The sequence below is a fragment of the Anas platyrhynchos genome, chromosome 5 (assembly GCF_047663525.1).
Source record: "Anas platyrhynchos isolate ZD024472 breed Pekin duck chromosome 5, IASCAAS_PekinDuck_T2T, whole genome shotgun sequence".
Classification (NCBI taxonomy): Eukaryota; Metazoa; Chordata; class Aves; order Anseriformes; family Anatidae; genus Anas; species Anas platyrhynchos.
This window is the reverse complement of record NC_092591.1, coordinates 53,625,053-53,646,506: the sequence shown is the minus strand read 5'-3', so window position 1 is coordinate 53,646,506 and position 21,454 is coordinate 53,625,053. Positions and strand designations below refer to the sequence as shown.

Below are 21,454 nucleotides of genomic sequence, written 5' to 3'. Positions count from 1 at the left end.
TCCTAGCAGAAGGCTCCAAAGGCAGCACGACGGGCACCGAGGACAGACGGGTCTCCCCTTGCCTTTTGTAGATGTAGAACCACTAAGCAAGGGCGACAGCCCCAACACATCACCCTTTTTAGAGGGAAAAAATGCTTTATTTTTTCCAGACAGAAAGGGATACAGTCCAGTCTAGTCCTGTGCTCTGCCAAGGCCACAACCTTGACTGGGCAGAGATCAGGCATAGTACTGCAGATTGGCTTTTTTCTTTGCTTGAACCTCTAGAATTCCTTCCATGTAGTCCTCGTGGGTGAGCTCTGTAGCTCCACGGCGGAGGGCAATCATCCCCTGCCCAACAAGACAGTATTTAGTGATGGCATGTGAGCGCTACATCAGTTCTGATGAAGTGCTCCACTTGAGCTTTCTCATCCCCCCCTTACCAGTGCTGGCTGCTGTAGGAGAACACTTACCGCTTCAACGCACACAGCCTTGCACTGGGCTCCATTGAAATCGTCCGTGCAGCGCGCCAGTTCCTCATAATTCACGTCAGGGCTGATAGGAGCAGGGAGGGAGAAGTCTGAGCACATGTCCCAAACAGAAGCAAGGGACAGCGCTTCCAAGACCCGAGTGAGCTCTCACCACAGTACAGTGCCTACCACCACGCCACAGCCCTGACATACCCCCCAATGTGAGTGGCAAACACAGCCCCAGGTCATGCCTCTTCCATACCTGACGTTCATTTTGCGTGAATGGATCTGCATAATTCTGGCTCTGGCCTCCTCATTAGGCATCGGGAACTCAATCTTGCGATCTAATCGTCCAGAGCGGAGCAAAGCTGGGTCCAAGATATCAACTCGGTTGGTTGCAGCGATCACCTAAGTAGAAGCACGGTGATCAGACTGAGGCACCTGGAGGACGGGCCTCTCTCCTCCCCATGGATCTACCCAGCTTATTCCCTGGACATAATTTTAATGTTGTTTTTCTTCCCCTGCTAAAATGCGCTGGCCCCTGGTAGTGCTCTGCTAGACACCAACCTTGACTTGTGTGTTAGGCTGGAAACCATCAAGTTGATTGAGCAGCTCCAGCATGGTCCTCTGCACCTCCCGATCCCCAGCCTTCTCACTGTCAAACCTGAGGATGAAACAAGGGGGGGAAAATCAGCTAGAACCCGGCCACCCTGCCCCTATGTTTTTAATCACATAAAAAGGCAGAATGACTGCAGTTCACAGCCTTGGTTAAGCTCATGTATTGCACTCAAGCACATGTACTTTGAGCCCAAGGACTGTGGCAAACACTGTATCTGTGCTTTGTTTTACCCTGTTTCTGAACAGGCCGTGTGTTAAGCTCGACTTCCCTCACATACACAGGCAAAAGGGACAGCCCAAGAGCTTTGTAACATGGCCTGTACCTCACCTTTTAGTTCCAATGGCATCCAGTTCGTCAATAAAGATGATGGAAGGAGCCTTTTCCTTGGCTAGAGCAAAAGCATCTCGTACCAGCTTAGCTCCATCACCGATGAACATCTGCACAAGTTGTGGACCAGCAAGTTTCAGGAACGTAGCCTGGGAAGTGAAAGACAATCCTGTGTCTAGTTTCTTAGTAGTGCCAGTTCTGAGTACTACACAAGCTCTTACTTAAAACAAGCAAATAAGCAAACAAAAAGTCCCAACCTTCCCAAGTAACACCAGTATGTAGATATACTCCCTTTCCCCTTGGAAGTGTCCTTACTCTTTTTCAGCTACTATTCTACAGCAGCATACATTTTCTAAGGTGCATTTTACCTTGGTCTGGGCAGCACACGCTCGAGCTAAAAGTGTCTTCCCTGTTCCTGGAGGCCCGTACATAAGAACTCCTTTGGGAGGCTGGATACCCAAGTTTTCAAACTTCTCCTTGTGATTCATTGGCAGGACAATGGCCTCCACAAGCTGCAGCAAAAGAAAAGTATTAAGACATAAAACCAAACGCCACGAATCCAGGCTGCCCGTTTTGAGAAGTTCAAAGACTGCTGTCCTTGGTCACACTGGTATCACCTCTTGGATTTGTTTATCAAGTCCCCCGATGTCACTGTACTGCTCTGTGGGCCTCTCATCCACCTCCATGGCTTTCACCCGTGAATCATACTCAGTGGGTAGAGTCTCCAGGATCAAGTACGAGTCCTTGTTCACACCCTGCAAACACAAGCTCTTTGCTATTAACAGGCCCTTCAGATAGCAGTTAATGAACACACATTCAGACATGATCCTCTGCGCACCAAGGATGCAGGGATAACAAGCTTAACACCATCAAATCACAACAGTTTGGCATGGTGGACAACATTGCAACAAATTGGGCACGTTTTAAAAGGAAGAGGCCCAATTTACTTATGGTACAAAAGATTGCTAACAGAAAGCTTACTAGGGAGATATCCAAATTTTGGGCACTTATATATATACATATATATATATACACACACATATATGTATATATATAAAAGTGTATATAGTATATACTTATATACTATATATATATACATATATATATAGTATATTATATACTATATTATATATATATTTATATATATAATATAATATATATAATATATATTTATATTTATATATATAATATAATATAATATATATTTATATATATTATAGTATAGTATACTATACTATACTATATAATATATATATACTATATAGTATATAGTATACTATATACTATATATAGTATATATTATATAGTATACTATATATACTATATAGTATACTATATAATATATATATATATATTGCATACTATATAATATATAATATATATGTAGTATACTATATAGTATACTATATACTATATATATGTATATATATATGTATATATATATAGTATATACTATATATATAGCTTATATATATATACTTATAGTATATACTTATATACTATATAAGTATATAGATATACATATATAGATCTATACCCCCATATATATATATTTATATATATATAAATAACCCCCACCACTACTTTTCTATACTACAAATATTAATAAACCCATGATATTCATTTTTATTAGAATTTTAGTATAGAAATGGTCTCAAAATAATCTGGACAGATTGTCTCCTTTCTAAAGGACAAGATACTTGGAATTTTCTGAAATTCCTAACAGTCACAACATCACTCACCACTAGGTCTCCAGGCTTCAACTTCTCAGCATCCACCAAGCCAATAACAGGCAGGAAATATGTCTATAGGAAAGGGATCAAAGTAAGCAAAACCAGCTGTACTACGGTAAGACTCTTTTCAGCATTCATACAGTCACAGACCCATAGAATACACCAAGTTGGAAAGGACCCCCCAGAGACCGTTGAGTCCAACTCCTGGCTCCACACAGCAGCACCCAAAAATCAAACGGCGTGTCTGATAGCACTGTCTAACCACCTGAACTCCGGCAGGCTCAGTGCCATGACCACTGCCCTGGGCAGCCTGTCCCAGTGCCCGACCCCCTCTGGGTGCAGACCCTTTCCCTAACCCCCAGCCTGACCCTCCCCTGTCCCAGCTCCATGCCATTCCCTCGGGTCCTGTCGCTGTCCCCAGAGAGCAGAGCTCAGCGCCTGCCCCTCCGCTCCCCTCGTGAGGGAGCTGCAGGCTGCCATGAGGCCTCCCCTCAGCCTGCTCTGCTCGGGCTGAACAAATCAAGGGACCTCAGCCACACCTCACACATCTTGCCCTCCAGACCCTTCACCATTTTGTAGCCCTCCTTTGGATATTCTCTCAGAGCTTTATATCCTCACACTGTGGCGCCACAACCTGCACACAGTACTCAAGGTGAGGCCACACCAGCACAGAGCAGAACAGGACAATCCCTTCCCTCACCCAGCTAGCTGTGCTGTGCCTGGTGCACCCCAGGGTGTGGTTGTCCCTTTTGGCTGCCAGGACATGCTGGTGACTCATGTCTGGCCATTGACCAGAACCCCCAGATCCCTTTCCACAGGGCTGCTGCCCAGCCTCTCAGTACATATGTCCAGGATTACCCTGTCCCAGGTGCAAAATCCAGAACTTGCTGTGTTAAATTTCACACAGTTGCCAATTGCTCAGAACTAATTTGTCAAAATCTCTCTGCAAGGCCTCTCTATCTTCAGGGGAGTCAGCAGCTCCTCCTGATTTAGTGTTACCCACACACTTTGTATGCATTCAAATCCTGCATCCAGATCACTTATGAAAACATTGAACTATTCCTAAATGGAACCTTGGGGAACCCCACTAGAGACTGGCCACCAGCCCGATGTAACTGTATTTACCAGAACCCTTTGAGCCTGAGCCATCAGCCAGTTGTTCACCCATTGCATTAGGTACTTGTCTAGCTGTGTGCTGGGCATTTTGTCCAGAAGGATGCTGTGAGACACAGTATTGACAACTTTGCTGAAATCAAAATACTAAATCACATCATCTAGGTTCCCTTGGCCAGCTACATGGGTAACCTTACTGTAAAAGAACACTAAATTAGTTAAGCAGAACTTCTCCCTCATGAACCTGTATTAGTTATGACCAATGACTGCAGCTTTTCAATAACTCCCAGAGTAATCTTCTCCATCATTTTACCAGACACTGAAGTCAGACTGATGGGCCTGTAACTACCAGGGTATTTCTTACACTTCTTGAAAACTGGGGCAAATTTAGCCAGCTTCTTGGCTGGCTCAGACCTCCCCAGATTCCCAAGACTGTTGAAAAATAACAGAAAGCTCTTATGATGACATCAGCCAGCTCTCTGAGTACCCTGTGATGAATCCCATCTGACCCACAGACTTTGGCACACTCATCTGGAGCAGCAAATCCCAAACAAGTGCAGGGTTGGCTGGGAGTTTATCATTTCCCCAGCCATGGTCCTCCAGCTCAGGGCTCCAGGGCCCATGATCAGTGATAAAGACAGAGGCAAAGGCAGCGTTAAATGTCTCTGCTGTATTTACATCCCTACCGGTGAGGCGACCAACCTCACGAAGTAACAGACCGATGTTATTCCTAGTTGCTCCTCGCACCTCGTTGGGCACATGGCTCTTACCTGGCGCGTAGAGGTCTTGATGACAGCACACTTGCCCTTTCTCTGGGAGTCCAGGTCAATGTTTGCTCCATCCTCCTCCTGGTCGTTGGGGTCAACATCCAGTAGCTGAAAACCAGAGCAAGAGAATTCCTTGTAATGTAACCAGGCTAGCAGCATGCCCCCAGATTTAATGCTTCTAAACTACATGGAGTAGGAAAAAACTTTCCGTTATCCATTAGTGGTAGAATCCTAAATGCTTTAAAGTACCCTATAAAAATTCATCTCTTCCTTTCCTCATGAAGCAGCAAACAGGAAGACACTATCAAGCCCATAACAAAGCAGTAGCTAATGGCACTGATTTCTTTTCCCATTACAGCAGCTCACATTAAGACTTAAGTTCATTAAGTTTGAAAACACAAGTACAAAACAACAACCTTTTAAAAAGTAGAACCACCAACACTTTTTTTTTTAATCAGATCAGCAAAATTACTGAATTACAAAAAGAATGTAATGTAGCATCTGGCCCTTCTCCAGGCTTTTGCAAACTTAACTAGCCTCTTACAATGAACAAGGCAGGTATATGATGATGTGGATGTGTAAGTGGCTAAAGGACAGAAGCTCTTGCATTCATACGACTTGGTCAGCAAGTCCCTGAATGAGCAGGGACTGCTCTGTGGTGCTTATTAGTTAAAAATAAAACTCTCTAAATGTTGTAAATTCCAATCCATTCTCTTCTTCCTTTTTCCTTTCATAAAAATCTTTCTGATTAGGGTCTCTTAGCTACTGTTGCTTTAACCACAGAACTTATCTTAATGCAAAGCCGGGCACAGTTTACAGATTTTTAATTACCAGAGCCATCACTTTCCATTCATTGAGCCACAACTTTTGGAAAGCACATGCCAGATTTCACATATCCAAGTCTGTGCTAAGCAAGGCAGTGCCTCTGACAGCTGTGTTGTGTAGAGATGTCCAGCAGCTTACACCTGCCTGAGAAATGACCCAGACAAGACATGGGCAAGTGATATAAGCACTTCCAGGTCACAAATGAAACCAAGAGAAAAACCTGAAGTTCTGATTCCAGGATCATTAGTGGTTTGAGAATATGCCATGACTCAAATTACTAATGAGCTCCCCTGCCCTCCTCCCTCCTGACATAAATTGTGCACACTTCTCACTCTGCTCCAGAAAAGCACGCTGCTCTCACCTCAATAACATTAGAGACAAGGTACGGCAGGGTTTTGTTCACTTTGATCTTCTCACTGTTCTCTTTGATCTTATCCTTCATGGCCTGAAGCTCATGGGTCACCCTGAGCACTTCACTCTTCATGATCTGGATTCAGCATGCAGAAGAAAGAGGTAGAAATAACATCAGAAGTCTAAGGCAATATAAAACGTATACGTTGTTCTAAAAGTAACACAATTCTAAAACCTAAGTCTGAGGAGACAGCATAGATAAAGGGAAACGTAATAGAAAAAGAGAAGACAGCAAAATAGCCAAAACTCGTTAGGAGTTAGAGCTATGCAGTCCATTCTGGTCTCTAATCAATATCCCTTAGTAATTTCCTCCCCATGTCACTTGATACATTTGGCCCAATCAACACATCAGCTCACAGGGTTGCAATATGGCCTAGATAATAATAAAAACTGTTAGCTTTTATTATTATTTGTTTTATATGTATTTATATATATATACACATCTACATGCATCCATTTAAAAGTTACTTTCTGCTGATTTAAAGAAGAATTGGGTACTGGAACACTGACACAATTATAGAATCATAGAATATCCTGAGTTGGAAGGGACCCTTAAGGATCATCAAGTCCAACTCTTGACACCGCACAGGTCTACCCAAAAGTTCAGACCATGTGACTAAGCGCACAGTCCAATCTCTTCTTAAATTCAGACAGGCTCGGTGCAGTGACCACTTCCCTGGGGAGCCTGTTCCAGTGTGCAACCACCCTCTCTGTGAAGAAGCCCCTCCTGATGTCAAGCCTAAATTACAAGCAATAGCATAGGAACAAACAGGAAGAAACTCCCTAAACTTAAAAGAATCGCAATAAAGCATGAAAGCAAACAAGGTATGAACAGGGAATGGCAGAATTAGGGCTCGTATCTATTGAGAGAAGCGGGACTTTGCAGTGAGATGCTGCTGCTCCCAGTGGAACAAAGAAAAACAGGTGCCATTTTTATAAAGCCATTACGTTCTACAAGACCATATGAGAAATAAACTTATCACTTGCTTCTGTAGGGAAAAAAACCTCCTTGTTCTTAAAAGCAAAACATTCAACGCTAGGGTAATATCCATGACTTGCATCCCACAAGGAAGATAGCCAGGTCCTCATCGGGCTCATCAGACAACTCGGGCTGAGAGGAAGCTCTGGGGGCCTCTGCCCCGACCTCCTGCTCAGAGCAGGGCCAGCTGTGCGCTCCCACCAAGTAGCTCAGGACTGAGCCCAACTGAGTCTTGTAAAATTTTAATTACCAGAGCCAAAGAATAGGACTACACAATGGGGACTGCAACTTCACTGGACAGCCTGTTCCACTGCCTGACTGCCCTCCCAGTGAAAGGGTCACCCTCACGCCCCTGCGGAACCTCTTCCAATTTATGAGCTGTTTTTTCAGTTCATGACCCGTAGCTTATGCCTTGAAGTAACCTAGAATCAGAGAATATCCCAAGTTGGAAGGGACCCATAAGGATCATCAAATCCAACTCCTGGCACCACAGATCTACCTAAAAATTCAAACCATGTGACTAAGAGCACAGTCCAAATGCTGCTTAAACTCTGACAGGTTTGGTGCCGTGACTATATCCCTGGGGAGCCTGTTCCAGCGTGCAACCACCCTCTCAGTGAAGAACCTCTTCCTGATGTCCAGCCTGAACCTCCCCTGCTGCAGTTTGACACCATTCCCTCGGGTCCTATCACTGGTGATTATGGAGAATAGTTCGGCACCTGCCCCTCCACTCCCCCTCACGAGGAAGCTGTAGACTGCAATGAGTCCCGCCTCAGCCTCCTCTTCTCCAGGCTGAACAGGCCCAGTGTCCTCAGCTGCTCCTCGTACGTCTTCCCCTCTAGGCCCTTCACCAGCTTTGTTGCCCTCCTCTGGACACCCTCCAACAGTTTCACATCCTTTTTGTGCTGTGGTGCCCAGCACTGCACACAGTGCTTGAGGGGAGGCCGCAGCAGTGCGGAGCAGAGCAGGACAATCACTTCCCTCGACCGACTAGCGATGCGGTGCTGGATACACCCCAGGACACGGTTGGCCCTCCTGGCCCCCAGGGCACACTTCTGGCTCATGTTCAGCTTGCTGTCAACCCCAACCCCCAGATCCCTCTCTGCGGGGCTGCTCTCCAGCATCTCCTTGCCCAGTCTGTACGTGCAGCCAGGTTTTCCCCGTCCCAGTTGCAGGACCTGGCACTTGCTCTTGTTAAACTTCACGCAGTTGGTGATCTCCCAGCTCTCCAATCTGTCCAGATCTCTCTGCAAGGCCTTTCCACCCTCAACAGAGTCCACAACTCCTCCCAGTTTAGTATCATCAGCAAATTTGCTCTAAACACCTTCCAGAATTTACTCAAAACACGTTCTAGGACCTATGCCTAGGCTTCAATAAGATATAAAACCTTTCTATAAGAAAAAAAAGACAACAACAAAACACACAAACCCAACATTGGGAGCACAATAGAGAATCTCAACTTCTTACATGTCTATATAATTTTAATTTTACTGTGGATTTTGCTACTAACTAGAAGGAAAAAGGGCTGAAAGATTAGAAAGCTCTGTAATCACCATCCACCAGTAAGCATGTTTACATCCAAGCCTAACATACCTAAGACAGGTGGTGCTCAGTGCCACCTGGTGGACACCCACATGCACTTTGCTCCTTTCCCGGTCGCTGTCACACAGTTTGAGAGCACAGCATGAGCCCCACCGACTGTAACCCCAAATGGTCTCAGAACTCACTGCACCTGAATTGGTCCTGTTTAATGGAAAATCCATTCTTCTCTAAAAACTTAGGTATAACACACAATAATCCACAGGGCAGAACCTTTACAGGCACTGATAAATAAAGCATTATATAAAAACATAAAAATTTATAAATTTGATTCAATTCAGTATTGGAAATGCTAAAGGAAAACCACATGAAGGGAGGGTGCCAATAAATATTTCTGCCACCATGTTGGTGATGTTCTTACTACAAAATGGAGGCTGCTTATACTACATACTCTATTTAAAAACAAGACACAAATTTATCTTTGGTGTTTTAATTTAAGAAGTTAGAAACACTTGCAAAGCCTGAAGCAGCAGGATAAAGTTGCCCTGTAGAATTTACGAAATAATTTTTCTCAATATTGCTAGCCTCAAGTAGTAGGGACAAGCTGAAAGTTTTAAGTGCTCTTGTACATGGGACGGGTCCCACACCACTCTATGGGTCTTGGGACAAGTCTACCCCAGGACTGGTTCTTTTTGTCCTTTTTATGAGTGACCCAGCTGAGGGGATGGAGTACAAAATCATCACTTTGCAGATAACGCTAAACGTGGGAGAATGGTCTATACAGGCACAGGCAGAGCTGCCACTCAGAGGGACCATGAGGGTCTGGAGGAACAGGTGTGCAGGAACCACACAAATCCACCAAGGCCAAATGCAAAGCCCTGCATGTGGGAACCGAGCGTACCCTGTGGCGACACAGACTGGGGAGCAGCTGTGCTGAAAGAGACCCGGGACAACAGGCTCAGTGTGAGCCCGCAACGTGCCACGGCAGCAGAAGTGGCAAACACCACCCTGGGCTGTGCCAACAGGAGCGCAGCCAGCAGATGGAGGCAGGCAATTACCCCAGTGCGCTCAACAGCTGTTAGATCCCAGCCGGTGCCCGGTTTGGGGCCCCCCTTACAGCAAAGGGGCCGATAACCCGGGCTGAGGGGCCACAGGGCCACCAAGATGGGCAGGGGGCTGGAGTGCAAGAGAAGGATCTGAGGGAGCTGGGCCGGGCTCCCCAGGCGCTCCCCTTCCCCTCATTCCCCCCTCAGCGGCCGGGGCCCGCTCCCCGCCCTGCTCCGGCCGCCTCAGGGACCCCGCTCCCCGGCCGGGCCGGGCCGCGCTACCTTGATCTCGCTGTCGAGCAGGCGGGTGCGCTGCACGATCTCCTCCGTGGACATCTTCAGCACCTCCTCGCCGACGCCATCCTGCGGGGCACAACCGCACCGTCACCGCGGGCCCCGCGCCGAGCCCCCCGAGCCCCCGAGCCCCGGCCCCCAGCCCCGGCCCCGCACCTCAGACTCGTCCCACACCGACGCCATCTTCCCTCCCCTCAGCGGCCGGCGCTGCGCCGCAGATTCCTCACGGCCGCTTCCCCGCGGCTGCCTCCGCGGACGGCGAGGCGAAAATTAGCGGCGGCCCCTCGGGGTCCGCGCGGGGTCCCTGCAACCCTTCCAGCCTCCCTCAGAGCCTCTCTCTCCCCCCTCCGCGGCCCGCAGCGCGCCCGCCCGTGGCGAATCTGCGGGCGGGGGCGGCGCGGTCCCAAAAGTGCTGCGTGATGGCCCCGCCGCCATCTCGGGGCGGAGCCGGCCCCGCGCGGCCCCTCCCCGGCCCCCTCACGGTCCCCTCCCGCTCCCAGCCCCGTCCCCGTCCCCCCGCGGGCGGCAGCGGGCTGCTGGCTGCGGTGCGGCTTTATTGCGGTACACACAGAGCGCGGAGAGGCTGAGGGGGGCACCCCGGGGACGCTCAGACGTAGCCCGGCTTCACCGAGAGGCGGCGGCAGTTGGGGCAGCCGCGGGTCCCGTTGGTCTGCAGGCACCTGCAAGGCAAGGGGCGGCTGGCAGCGGGCTCCCGGGGGCGGTGAGGGGACAGGGCAGAGCCCAGACCCCTTCCCCACCTCACCCCGGGGAGCAACTCTGCTTTCCTGGGCTGCTGGGGACGGCAGAGCCCGCTGCCAAGCCTCTGGGGTGAGCCTTGGTGTGTTCTTAAATAGGTGATGTTCAGAACCAACTTTCTGTCACATAGGTCTAAAAATAAAAGTATGCACAGCTAATGGTCCTTAGGTGCCACCAGCACAGTAACAGGCTAAATGCCTTATACAGCTGCATACAAAATCTAGCTAAAAGGTAGATTTTATCTACCTAAGGCAAAAAGCCAAACTGCCCCAAAGTGAATTGCCCTGGAGGAATTAAGTGAAATAATCTAGAAATTGCCTACAAGGCAAGGATGTGCATGAACAATCATTTAGAGGATGGAAGTGGGATGGACATTAGGGCTAAATCTCATCCTTCAAGGCCATGATACTCAATGGGATGCTGTGGGACACGGTTACGCATGACAAAGCCTGAGGAATAACATAGATAGAAGTGTGCTCTGGACACAAACAGCCCCTGACTAATGGCATGGCAGGGATGTGGAGCACTTCCAGCTCATTACTTCAAGTGGAAGAAGTGGGAGCACGGCAGGGCCTGGAGCTGGTTGTTCTTCTCCCCAATCGACTCTCCGCACATGCCGCAGTACAGCTCCATCTCCTCCACGCATTCGTGGAACTTCACTACATGGTCACGCAATTCTCGCTGCTGCCCCTTCGTGCGATAGATCCTTTCACACAGGCAGTGGAGCTTCAGCAGGCCAAGCTGCACAGGAAGGGCAGAAACAAGAAAAGTGACCAAGACGAAGACAGAGCAGTAGCAGAGGGACAGGAGGCTACTCCAGCCCCATTGTCCAGCTAGAAAAAAACAGCATAGGAGGTTGACCAAGGGACAGGATCAGTCAGAAGGACATTTGGTCTCTCAGCACTTCCTGACATTAACCGTACCCTCGCATCACAAAAGGGGAGAGCAGGTTTGAGGCACTCTGCAGCTTTTTCAAGATGGTGTTCCTGAACTATGCATGACATATGCTACATTTCATTTTCCTCTGCCTCCAACGAGCATGCTGTTCAGCTCTTGCTCAGCCAACAACATTTGCCAAGAAGTGAACTCTAATCCTCCAGCTCTATGGTTGTTTCACACTGCATTTTTACTGCTTCCCATTCCCCTGTTTATCCCACTGTGATTCCTCCCTCGCTTTACAGACTTGCACATTGATGATCATCTGTGCTAATACCCACAACTAAACACTTAACAAAACAAGTCAAGCATCAATTAATGATGCTTAATCATGAATTAATGACGCTTAATCATTAATATGGAGACCTTAATAAGCAATAACAAGTGTGGATACATGAACTCTAGACTTCTTAAATTGCTTGACAGAAGACTACAGATAGTGCTGAAGAGAAGCTGCAGTATCCTACCTTGTTCCCTAGTCCCTCTGCCAGCTCCTGCCCCTTTTCAATGCTTTCCAGAGCCTGTGAACAGAGAGCACACATCATCAGTTCTCAGTCTGATATAACAGAAACAGACTTCTATAAATACCCTGCTGGGAGTTAATAAAAGAAAGAGGTAAAGAGGTACAGAGTAGAATTTGGATAAAGAAGCATTCCCGCAACTCCGGAGACATAAGATGGCTGCCTGACAGATATACCCCCCAAAAAAAAAGTTTATCCATAAGAAACGTTTATGGTTCCCTGAAAGACCACAAATAATCGAAGAGCTACATTTCCATTTCAGCCATAAACCACACAAAGAAGGGGTATGGCATTGGCAGAGGCTGGTGTTTATAAGCAGAGAAAACTTAGACTTATTTAAGCTCAATCACAGTGTCTTCAGGATTGGGATGAAGCACAAGCAAAGCAAGCCTTTTCCCCATCCTGCCCTAAAACTCAAAAATCTTTAGACAACTCCAATTTCATCTGTACCTTAGGGAGGAGAAGGGATCAGCACTATCAATATACCACGCTCCTCCATTTTTTTCCTGCTCTTCATATATCTGCTTTGCCCTACTTACACGTGGTGCAGTGTAGGAGTGTACTGCTAGCACTCTTTTTCAGTCTGAAGCAAAATGTTTAGCATAGCAGCTGTTATGTTATACCAGCTGAGTCCCTACTTTCCCTTAAATGCCACAGTGATCCCCACTGTTAGGTCCAAGAGGAAGAAGAGACCTTCCCTGAGACACAATATTGGTAATGAGGAACATTATTAAATTTTCAGCCTATAATTTGGCATCACCACTATTCTATGGGATGAGGACCAGCTGAGATGAAAGAACACACCTAGAATGCAGTGGAGATGGCATTAGACCTGTGGTAGCAGCAGCAGCCTAGGGTAAGGAACTCACAAAGGAGGGAGGCAGGAACATAACTGAGAGCTGTGCCCAGGCAGAGCGACTGTGTAATGGAAAACCTGGAATTAATGACCGAGACTAAGAAATAAAGTGAAGCACATGAGGCGGAGGAAGAGGTGCTGAGAAGTACAGGGGACTGTTTGTCTGAGACAGGAAAATGAAGACTGCACAAGAGTTTGGGCAAGCAGGCTGTGCCAACGGCAGGGAAGGAATTGGCATAGTATTGACTACATGTAGTCACAGGAGACTGGGACTAAGTGAGGAGACTGGGAGGCCAAAGAAGATTGGGACAAGAGCAGGGAATCTGAAAGTGGAAATAGTTAAGTATTGCCATACTTAATTCTCATATTGGGATGAGCAGCATGAAAAATGGAAATTGGGACTGGTAAAACTGAGGAACAGGCTTGGAGTGAGGGGAATATTCACCACTGTAATATTTGAGGAGGTCATGTTTGGGGCAAATGGGCATAAGGTTCCTGACCACCATGGTAGACTTGCCTCTAACACCTGGAGCAGAATCCATACTTCATTCAATTCTTTTATGGGTTTGGTGAGATCAGGGCTCTGCAAAGCCCTCATCAGGGGCTCACAGGTGAGAATTGTCTGCAAAGCCCTCATCAGGCGCTCACAGGTGAGAACTGTTTGTGATAGCAGAGGGTGGCAATGGCTAAAGGTGAGACCAGGGGATGTAGGGGTTAGATGAGTACTGAATATTCAACTTGTTTACAGGCCTACTTGCTGCCTCCTATACCACAGGACACATATGAGATGTGAGGCTTGGAAGGGATTACACTAGGCAGTTTTTATGTCCACATGTTTCTTCTTCCAATGCAAACGTAGCATTTAGTTACTAACATTGCAAGGTGTATCTCACCCAGCTGACTTCCTGCCATGGGGAACTTGGATGCTGACAGCGCCCTGAACTTGCCTTTTCTGACAGACACATACTGCTTTCCTTCTGAGATGCTTCATTTTACCTCGTATACTTTGTGTCTCTCATGACTAATAAGAGTGTAACTTCAGCACATCTACATCCAAAACAGCATCTTGATGCGTCACTGTAGAGGCTCTGCAGGTTGTTCAGCACTCATTCAAGACCAACTTTTGAGCATGCCCCTCTGCAGCCCACTAACATTCCTGCAGTGCAATCTGCAGCATTTAATACAGTCTGGTATTTCAGACACATACACCGCCTAAGTATTTGCAAAATAAGTAACTTCACCTCCTTGCACTGTGTTGACCTGTCGTCTATTCCCAACTCATTTTCTGCTCTCATTTCTGTTTCACATCATGGTTTATATACCTTCAAATTTCCTCCAGGAATTTGATGACACATTTATCTGCAGAGCACATGGTGGAGCTGTAGAGCTGTCTAAAAATCGTCACTAACAATAAGGAGCTTAGTCATATTGCTAAAAAGTAGGCAGTGGAATCTATTTCAGAGCAAAAGGATAAGCTGATTGCCTACAACGGAAGGAGCAGACTTCCTTTCCCCAGTAACAGTTTCTCAGAGTAGTGTTTAAAGTCATCAGGACTGACTAATGAGACAGTTCTGTAAGACATCAGGCTGACTCAGAATGGATGTTCATACTGTTAGCAACAAATTCCTGACTGAGGGACCATTCGGAGAAATGCAGCTGTACGAGCAACAGCTCTACTGCATGTGGATGGGCATTCAGCTCGGAAAATGACTGCTCTTATCTCATCTAAAAAACTTGTGTAGAAACAAGTTTATAACTGACCTTGTCCAGCTCCTTCTGGATCATCCAGCACTTAGCCACTCCTAGCAGCACCTGGATCTGTCCCAGGCGGTTTCCAATCTCTGTCATGATGCTCATGGCAGAATCATACCGAGGAAAGGCTGTCTGCAGAAGCGGGGAGGAAAATGCATGTTGTGCTTTGGCCTGCTTTTTACACCCTCTTGCCATCCCCTATGTCCTTCCTGGCAGGAAAGAGCTGTACCTGCACATCTTTGCGACTGAGATGGATATCAGCAAAGCACAGCAGACACAGCGCTTGCAGAGGCCGGTCACCATGCTGAAGGGCAATCTTCATGGACTCCTGAAAGAAATAGTCTTTAGTCAGCAAGAGAGCTTGCTTCTGGTTCGGAACAGGGCTGGGCTGGGCTCCAGCCACTGAAGGGTCAGCTCCAGAGAAATGGCACAACCTTTTTAAAGAAACTACAATTGCATTCACACTCCCAAGTAGGGGACATTCATAGGCCCAAACTTGGAGGCACCCAGGGCTACTGAGACCACAACTCTAAGACATGGAGGCAACATCTGTATCTAGTCAGGTGTGAATGCCATCGCATTTCTTCCTCTCAGTCTTGTCCTGTAGGCAAAATACCCTTGCTGAGACCTCTGATGCTCTGCATCTGCCTGCACCCTATACCTCACAGCAGTCCATGGCATCTGCCAAGCGCCCCAGCTTCCGATAGGCCACTGCCATGTGGTACTGGCTCATTGCACGGTACTTCAAGCTCCAGCCTGTCCCGTAATCATTCACCAGCTCCGCTGCTTTACATGGGAAGAACAAAGCTTTCTCGTAGTCCTGCAAGGCAAACAAGCAGACAGAAGTAGGTACAGCAAAAGTAAAGAAAAAAAATAAGGAGAAAAAAGCAACCATTATAAAGAAAAAAAAAAGCAACCATTTTTGATTTATTAATGCTGCAACAGCTAGCTGCTTTTTTGTATGCCTTTCTTCCCCTGCCTGTCCTCTTCTACATGCCTGGTTTTCTAAATTGACATGGATATCAAACTGCGGAAGGTGGAATTGCCATATGCTGAATTCATATTACTCCATGTGTTCAGGACACTGGAGAAACGACACAGCAAATGAATTTTATATATTGCACCATCAGCCTCACGCTGCCAGAATCATTTGCCATCTTCTATAACTAAAGGCTGAAAACTCTCTGCTCGTGCATCAGCTCCACTTTCAGCATCTACGTGGAGTCCTCATGTTCTCCATATGGCGAGTCAGGATCTCTGAGAGGTTGGTTATTCAGCATTGCAGGAAACAGGAACAAAAAAATTACAGCCCTACCAAATCGACAATAACTAATAAAAATACTTTAAGCATCTTTCTGAATTAAAAACTCTTTAGAAATAAATCTTATTTTACAATAAGTACATAAAACTATTAAAGATATCTAAACCATTTTCAAATGAGATATATGAAGCTGCAAAAATGAAAAGCTTTTATTTTTTTTTATTTATTTATTCTCCAAGATGCACAAAGGCAACCTCAACATTTTAGTTTCTCTTCTCTCTTCTTATTCCATACCTCAAAAGTATACAGTATAATATTTGCCTCTTTATTTTTGGTACTATGAGGGAAGTTTAAGGCGTTTTCAACACTTTAGTTGGCGAGTCTTCCATTAGTGACAAAAAATCAAGACTTCTGTGAAACTATTTGTTGAGTTTGTGATATTAGTTAGAACTAGCAAATCACCCCACCCACAGTTCTTCCCTGGTTTTGTACATACAAATAGCTATTTGCCTGCAATAGTGGTAGAGCTAGAAAGAGAATCCATGAGTTCTGGCTGCCAGCCCTGTGTGCACAGTGCCTCCTCTGATGTGATCTTCTTTGAAGTTAAGTTTGATCTTTTCAATTCACAGCTGCTTCTGCTGTGCTGTATAAGCATTCCACTAATCCTCCCATCCTTACTACAAAGGGGAATACTCACTGATGACTTTACCAAGTAGAGATTTTAACTTGAAACGCTCTCCCAGCGCTTCACTTTCTGTAGCAAACATCTAAGCTGAAATTCACACAATTTTCAATTCTTTCCACAATGAGTCCACCACCCCCCATCCTCCCATCCCGTAGGTTACTGCACCTTTATCTGGGCATAGAAGTTCCCGAGGCTGCAGCAGACTCGACACTCCAGCATCTTGTCATCGTTGTTGTGTGCGTAGCGTAAAGCTTTCTCAAAGCACTCCAAAGCTTTCTGGAAAACACTGAGGCCCAGGAATGCATTGCCCATGCTGAGGCTCACCTGGCCGTTCAGCTGCAAGCTCACAGTGGTACCCTGCATGTTCAAGCATGTCTTACAGTAAGATATCGTTTTCTGGAATTCACAGAGTTTCTCATTGCTGCGAGCCAGGTTTAGGTAGCCCTCTGTAAGGTAATCTGGGTCTTCCAGCTCCCGTGCTGTGTCAATCTGTACCACTGCAAACTTCAAGTAGAAAAGTCAGTGTTTATAAAAGGCATATAATTTAAATAAATACAGCTCAAAGACCCACAGAGTAGCATCCTGCACTGGAGAAGTGGCTCATCTCTGAGCAGCACAGCATGGGCTGAGCAGCACTGTATAAATTGAGCAGTTATCCAGAGGTTTACAAGTCATGGAGCAGTCTGAAGAAACCTCTCTCCACACTGCCTCTTGGACAAGATGAACTGGAATGGCAATAAGTGGAAAAAAATGTTAAATGGCTCTGAAGAGAAGCAGGTAAGGCAGAAAACATCTGACAATGCAGCTCATTTTTCTTTCACTTGGTTTAATTTACTCTGCTTTCTCTGGAATGCTTAAGCTATTAAAGTACTCAAAGAAACTAAGCAAGCTTCTTCATTCATCAGTTTTATACAGTCAAATTACAGTTGAGTCGTATTAATCATTTTTGTTCTATAACCCTCAGGATTCGTTGCATACAGTTCTCACAAATGATTCAAAGTCTTTTTCTTTTAGACCACAAGCTCTCCTGAGCAGGGACTCTCTTGTATGTTTTGTGATGAACCAAGCACACTGCTGGCTGGAATTAATGCCTGTAGCAAAGGTAAATATTTAGCAATTTTCTCCATGTGTTTGCATTAGAGATTAACAGTTATATTTACAGGTAACTCCCAAAGGCACCAATTGCTTCACTTTTGCACACTGGCAATAGTTGATAAATTAAGCCACTAGAATATATTACATATTCCACAAAATAAAAAATAATCAAGCTGTTTATGCTTGGGTATGTATGTTCACCCCCTCCTTAGTGCTTTAGGAAGGCTGCTGTGTGTATCCAGCAATGTGCACTACTTTATGCTTTCCTCAATTCCCTTACCTTTGTGTCAGTTCTTCATTACTTCCTGATAGTCACAGCCTCGTTCCTTGGTGTGAAGTAATTTCTCTCTCCAAGAGATCGAGCATCATAACTCTTCTTAAATCCCAGTTAATTTCATGTGTTTAATTCACAGACCCCCCTTTTTTTGTTATTTCCTCTCCCCATGATTTATTGCTAAAGTTCTCCATCCTCTATCTTTGATCATTTGCAGTGTAAAATCTTAGTTTGACTGAAGCCGTTTTCTTTCCTAACTAGAAGAACTAGAATTCATCTACTCTGATCCTGTTTTCTGTTCTCTTCTCAGGCAAGAAGTTACAGCTCGAGCATTGTGGGCCCATTCATTTGCCTGTTTCTTGTTTCTGTGAAGCCTTCAGTATTTTCTTCAGGTAGCCACATCTTACCTTTTCGATTCTCTCTTCTCTAATCAGTCCGTTGTTTCTGCCACCACTTAATCCCACACGGTTTCTCAGAATTTCTTGTTTTTTCTTCAAATGTTTTCCAAGTGTATTAATACCCCTCTTTCGTCTTCATGCTAAGCATCTGCTTTGTAGGTAAGGCTTTGATATGTGCACAGGTTTACTAGTAAGAGGATTCCTCCCCCCGCCCCGGCCTTCTAAACACAGCTACCAAAAACTTTTCAATGAGATGTGAGCACCTTCTTCACTTTTTATGCTAAATGTTGAATGATTAGTCTCTTAAGAGGCAGCCAAAACCATCAGAACAAGAATAACAAAGCCCTTTAGCAAGACCTTATTTCAGGCTGGGATAGTTTCTTAAGACCGTTACAACATCCTCTTGTCTTTAGATTCCTGAGTCACTCTCCTAAACACTGCCTGCTACTATATGTGGATTCTGTGACTTCTCAGATCCCACTTGTCAGCTTCCTTTTGTTCAGTTATTCAGAAGCTTTATCTTCATGATCTTTAGTGAAGCTTCAGCTTCTTTTTGCCAACCTTTCATCAAGCCCTATGTCCTTCTTTCTTCAATGCTATCCTGACAATAGGGAACACCTCTGACCTCAACCTGTCAGACCCCTCTTGGAACATCTCTCATCACCCTTCATCCCCCAGCAAAAAAAGCATCTCCATTCCCCTCTTAATCAGTCCCCATGCAAACAGTTACAATAAAAAAAGTGTAAGATCTGTGTCAGATATTAAACAGCAGCTGAACAAGATAACAGACACCTCTTCTCAAGACTGACACTTATTCTATAGATTCTATTTGGAGATCTCTTTTAACACTAACACGTGCTATAAACAGTTTTTACAGTAAAAAAAAAAAATAAAATAAAGGCCATGTTTGCATGCCTTTTTGTGAAGCCTGATCATACAGTGTGCCTGTACATGATGAATAAATCAAGGTCCCCACGATTATCTGTAGAACCTCATTAATCTGGGAATCCTGAGGGACCAGACCCAATGAAAGCAGTACTCTGTGTACCTTGTGGGCTAGTCAACACAGTGAATGAGGCAGCCCACAGTATGCACCCAGTAGCTGGTACATCTGACTGCATGCACAATGAAAGCCCTGATTTTACATTCTGATCTCCAGCCACTCTCCATAGTGGATGCGACACAATGGCATGCATTCATCTCCAGTTTGCCTTACCTTCAGCATATCTTTGTATCTGCCCATCTCTGCATGAGCAGTGATGAGGCAACCCAAAACCCGAAACCTGCCAGCAGGATCCGCAGACTTCTCCAAAACCCTCATCCAGACTTGCAGCGCCTTTTCGGTCTGATTAGACTGGTACAGATGGAGTCCTTTTTCTATCTGTTGCTTTGTCTGGTCCTGACCCATCTCCCATGCATTAAAAAGCCTCATATACTAACCTCTAAGGAGAGCAAAAAGGAAGTACCTGAGAGAGAACACAACATAAAATGCCCTAATACAGCAGGGCAGGTTGTGTGCTCGGAAAGCTTGGAGCCATAAAAGCCCAGCCGTGTAAGGGGGCTGGAGCTATGGTAAGCAATGGCAAGGAGTGGTTGTTCAGCACTGAAGGCAGAATCCCAAATCCATTAGGCAAACGTCTGGCTTGCTAAGACTCCGTCAATGCATTCGGCTGTCCAATCCCATAAACAAAGAGGAAAAACACAACAGGGAGAGAAAGAGAATAATCTCAAGCGATGGGAGTGAAACTCAATCTGAGCAGCCACTGCTGGGCCCCCCCATTGGCTGCAGCTGCGCCTGCCAGTCCTGCTCACATGGCTCCCAGGAATGCTAGTCAGGCTTCCCAGCTCCCAAGGTCAGGGTGAGCCAACTGCCCACCCCAGCCCGCCAGTATGCAGCTTATAAATACCCCAGGGAGAGACAATCAGCTGAAGTCATGGGGATGTCTCAGTTCTCTTGCCTTTCTCCCTTGTCATCCTCTTTTGCAAGCACTGGGGGGGCGGGCTAGCCTAGGAGGTAGCAGCCTCATCTAGGAATGTAGCTTTAGGAACAATACGTGTCTGAAGAAGTAGGATATGATTTGAAGTTTCAGCACATACATTATGCTTGCAGCAACGTGCCTAGTACTTTCCCAGGCTAAAAAATTCTGCCTTCCTCTTAAAACCTAAGCTGAGAATAGGGACAGTTTTAGTGGCCAACAGTCAGGATCTCTGCCACTGATGTGCTGCAAATGTGCCACTGACTTGTTAACCTCTCTAGGAGAGCAAGAAGCTAACCACACTGAAAAACTTTGTTCGTGACTGTTACTCACTGCCACCAGATACCTGCAAGTCCTCCAGAAGTTTTCAGTAGAAGTTGTCAAAGGCACTGTTGAAGTTCTGCTTCCAGAACTTTCTGATCTTTAATGACAACTGATAACAACAACTGAAAGCAATACATTTCTGCATAAGAAAGATGCAAGCACATATGAGGATTGTCAGCCCAATTATAAGGTAGCTTTTAACTCGCCTACACATCTTTGAAAGAGTAAAGTTAGACTGGTTACTCTAGGAATCAAGTTTCATACCCCTATTGATCTGGTGCAATTTTAATGGGCTTAAGTCTTTGTTATGTATAGATTTACTCTGTCCTTCAGAAGAAGAGATACCTGGGGAGTAGGGAGATGCATCAGAGGAGTTTAACATTTTTCAGATACAGAAGTCGCAGACACCTGTTTGGGATCCTTTTACAGGCCAAATAGAAGAAATGGCAATTCAAAGTTTTAACAACAGACCCAGATGCTGAAGCAGGCATGTCTCATTCTCTTCTGGGAGCTTTTGATAT

At 45.7% G+C, this 21,454-nt stretch overlaps 2 protein-coding genes across 2 annotated transcripts; both read right to left on the bottom strand.

The window, feature by feature from the left end:
- Positions 1–115: 115 nt before the first annotated feature.
- PSMC3 (proteasome 26S subunit, ATPase 3) lies at positions 116–10,508 on the bottom strand. Its single transcript, XM_027457686.3, has 12 exons — positions 10,256–10,508; positions 10,088–10,168; positions 6,192–6,317; positions 5,009–5,113; positions 3,135–3,197; positions 2,010–2,147; positions 1,761–1,904; positions 1,393–1,541; positions 1,014–1,110; positions 709–854; positions 450–531; positions 116–327 (listed from the first exon to the last, which is right to left on the bottom strand). The coding sequence occupies exons 1-12, from the start codon at positions 10,280–10,282 to the stop codon at positions 217–219; spliced, it is 1,269 nt and encodes a 422-aa protein (XP_027313487.1). The 5' UTR covers positions 10,283–10,508; the 3' UTR covers positions 116–216.
- Positions 6,248–20,499, bottom strand: RAPSN (receptor associated protein of the synapse). Its single transcript, XM_027457687.3, has 10 exons — positions 19,850–20,499; positions 17,032–17,370; positions 15,582–15,740; positions 15,150–15,248; positions 14,930–15,052; positions 12,259–12,312; positions 11,397–11,596; positions 10,669–10,779; positions 10,088–10,168; positions 6,248–6,317 (listed from the first exon to the last, which is right to left on the bottom strand). The coding sequence occupies exons 1-8, from the start codon at positions 20,063–20,065 to the stop codon at positions 10,707–10,709; spliced, it is 1,263 nt and encodes a 420-aa protein (XP_027313488.1). The 5' UTR covers positions 20,066–20,499; the 3' UTR covers positions 6,248–6,317; positions 10,088–10,168; positions 10,669–10,706.
- Positions 20,500–21,454: the final 955 nt, after the last annotated feature.

Coding starts and splice junctions, on each gene's coding strand:
- PSMC3 (XM_027457686.3), bottom strand. CDS start 10,282: ATGGCGTCGGTGTGGGACGAGTCTGAG. Junction 3,198..5,008: donor TCAAGACCTCTACGCGCCAG/GTAAGAGCCATG, acceptor CCTTTCCTATAG/ACATATTTCCTGCCTGTTAT. Junction 328..449: donor AGGCTGTGTGCGTTGAAGCG/GTAAGTGTTCTC, acceptor CTTGTTGGGCAG/GGGATGATTGCCCTCCGCCG.
- RAPSN (XM_027457687.3), bottom strand. CDS start 20,065: ATGAGGCTTTTTAATGCATGGGAGATGGGTCAGGACCAGACAAAGCAA. Junction 17,371..19,849: donor GATACAAAGATATGCTGAAG/GTAAGGCAAACT, acceptor TTCTACTTGAAG/TTTGCAGTGGTACAGATTGA. Junction 15,741..17,031: donor ACTTCTATGCCCAGATAAAG/GTGCAGTAACCT, acceptor TTTGCCTTGCAG/GACTACGAGAAAGCTTTGTT.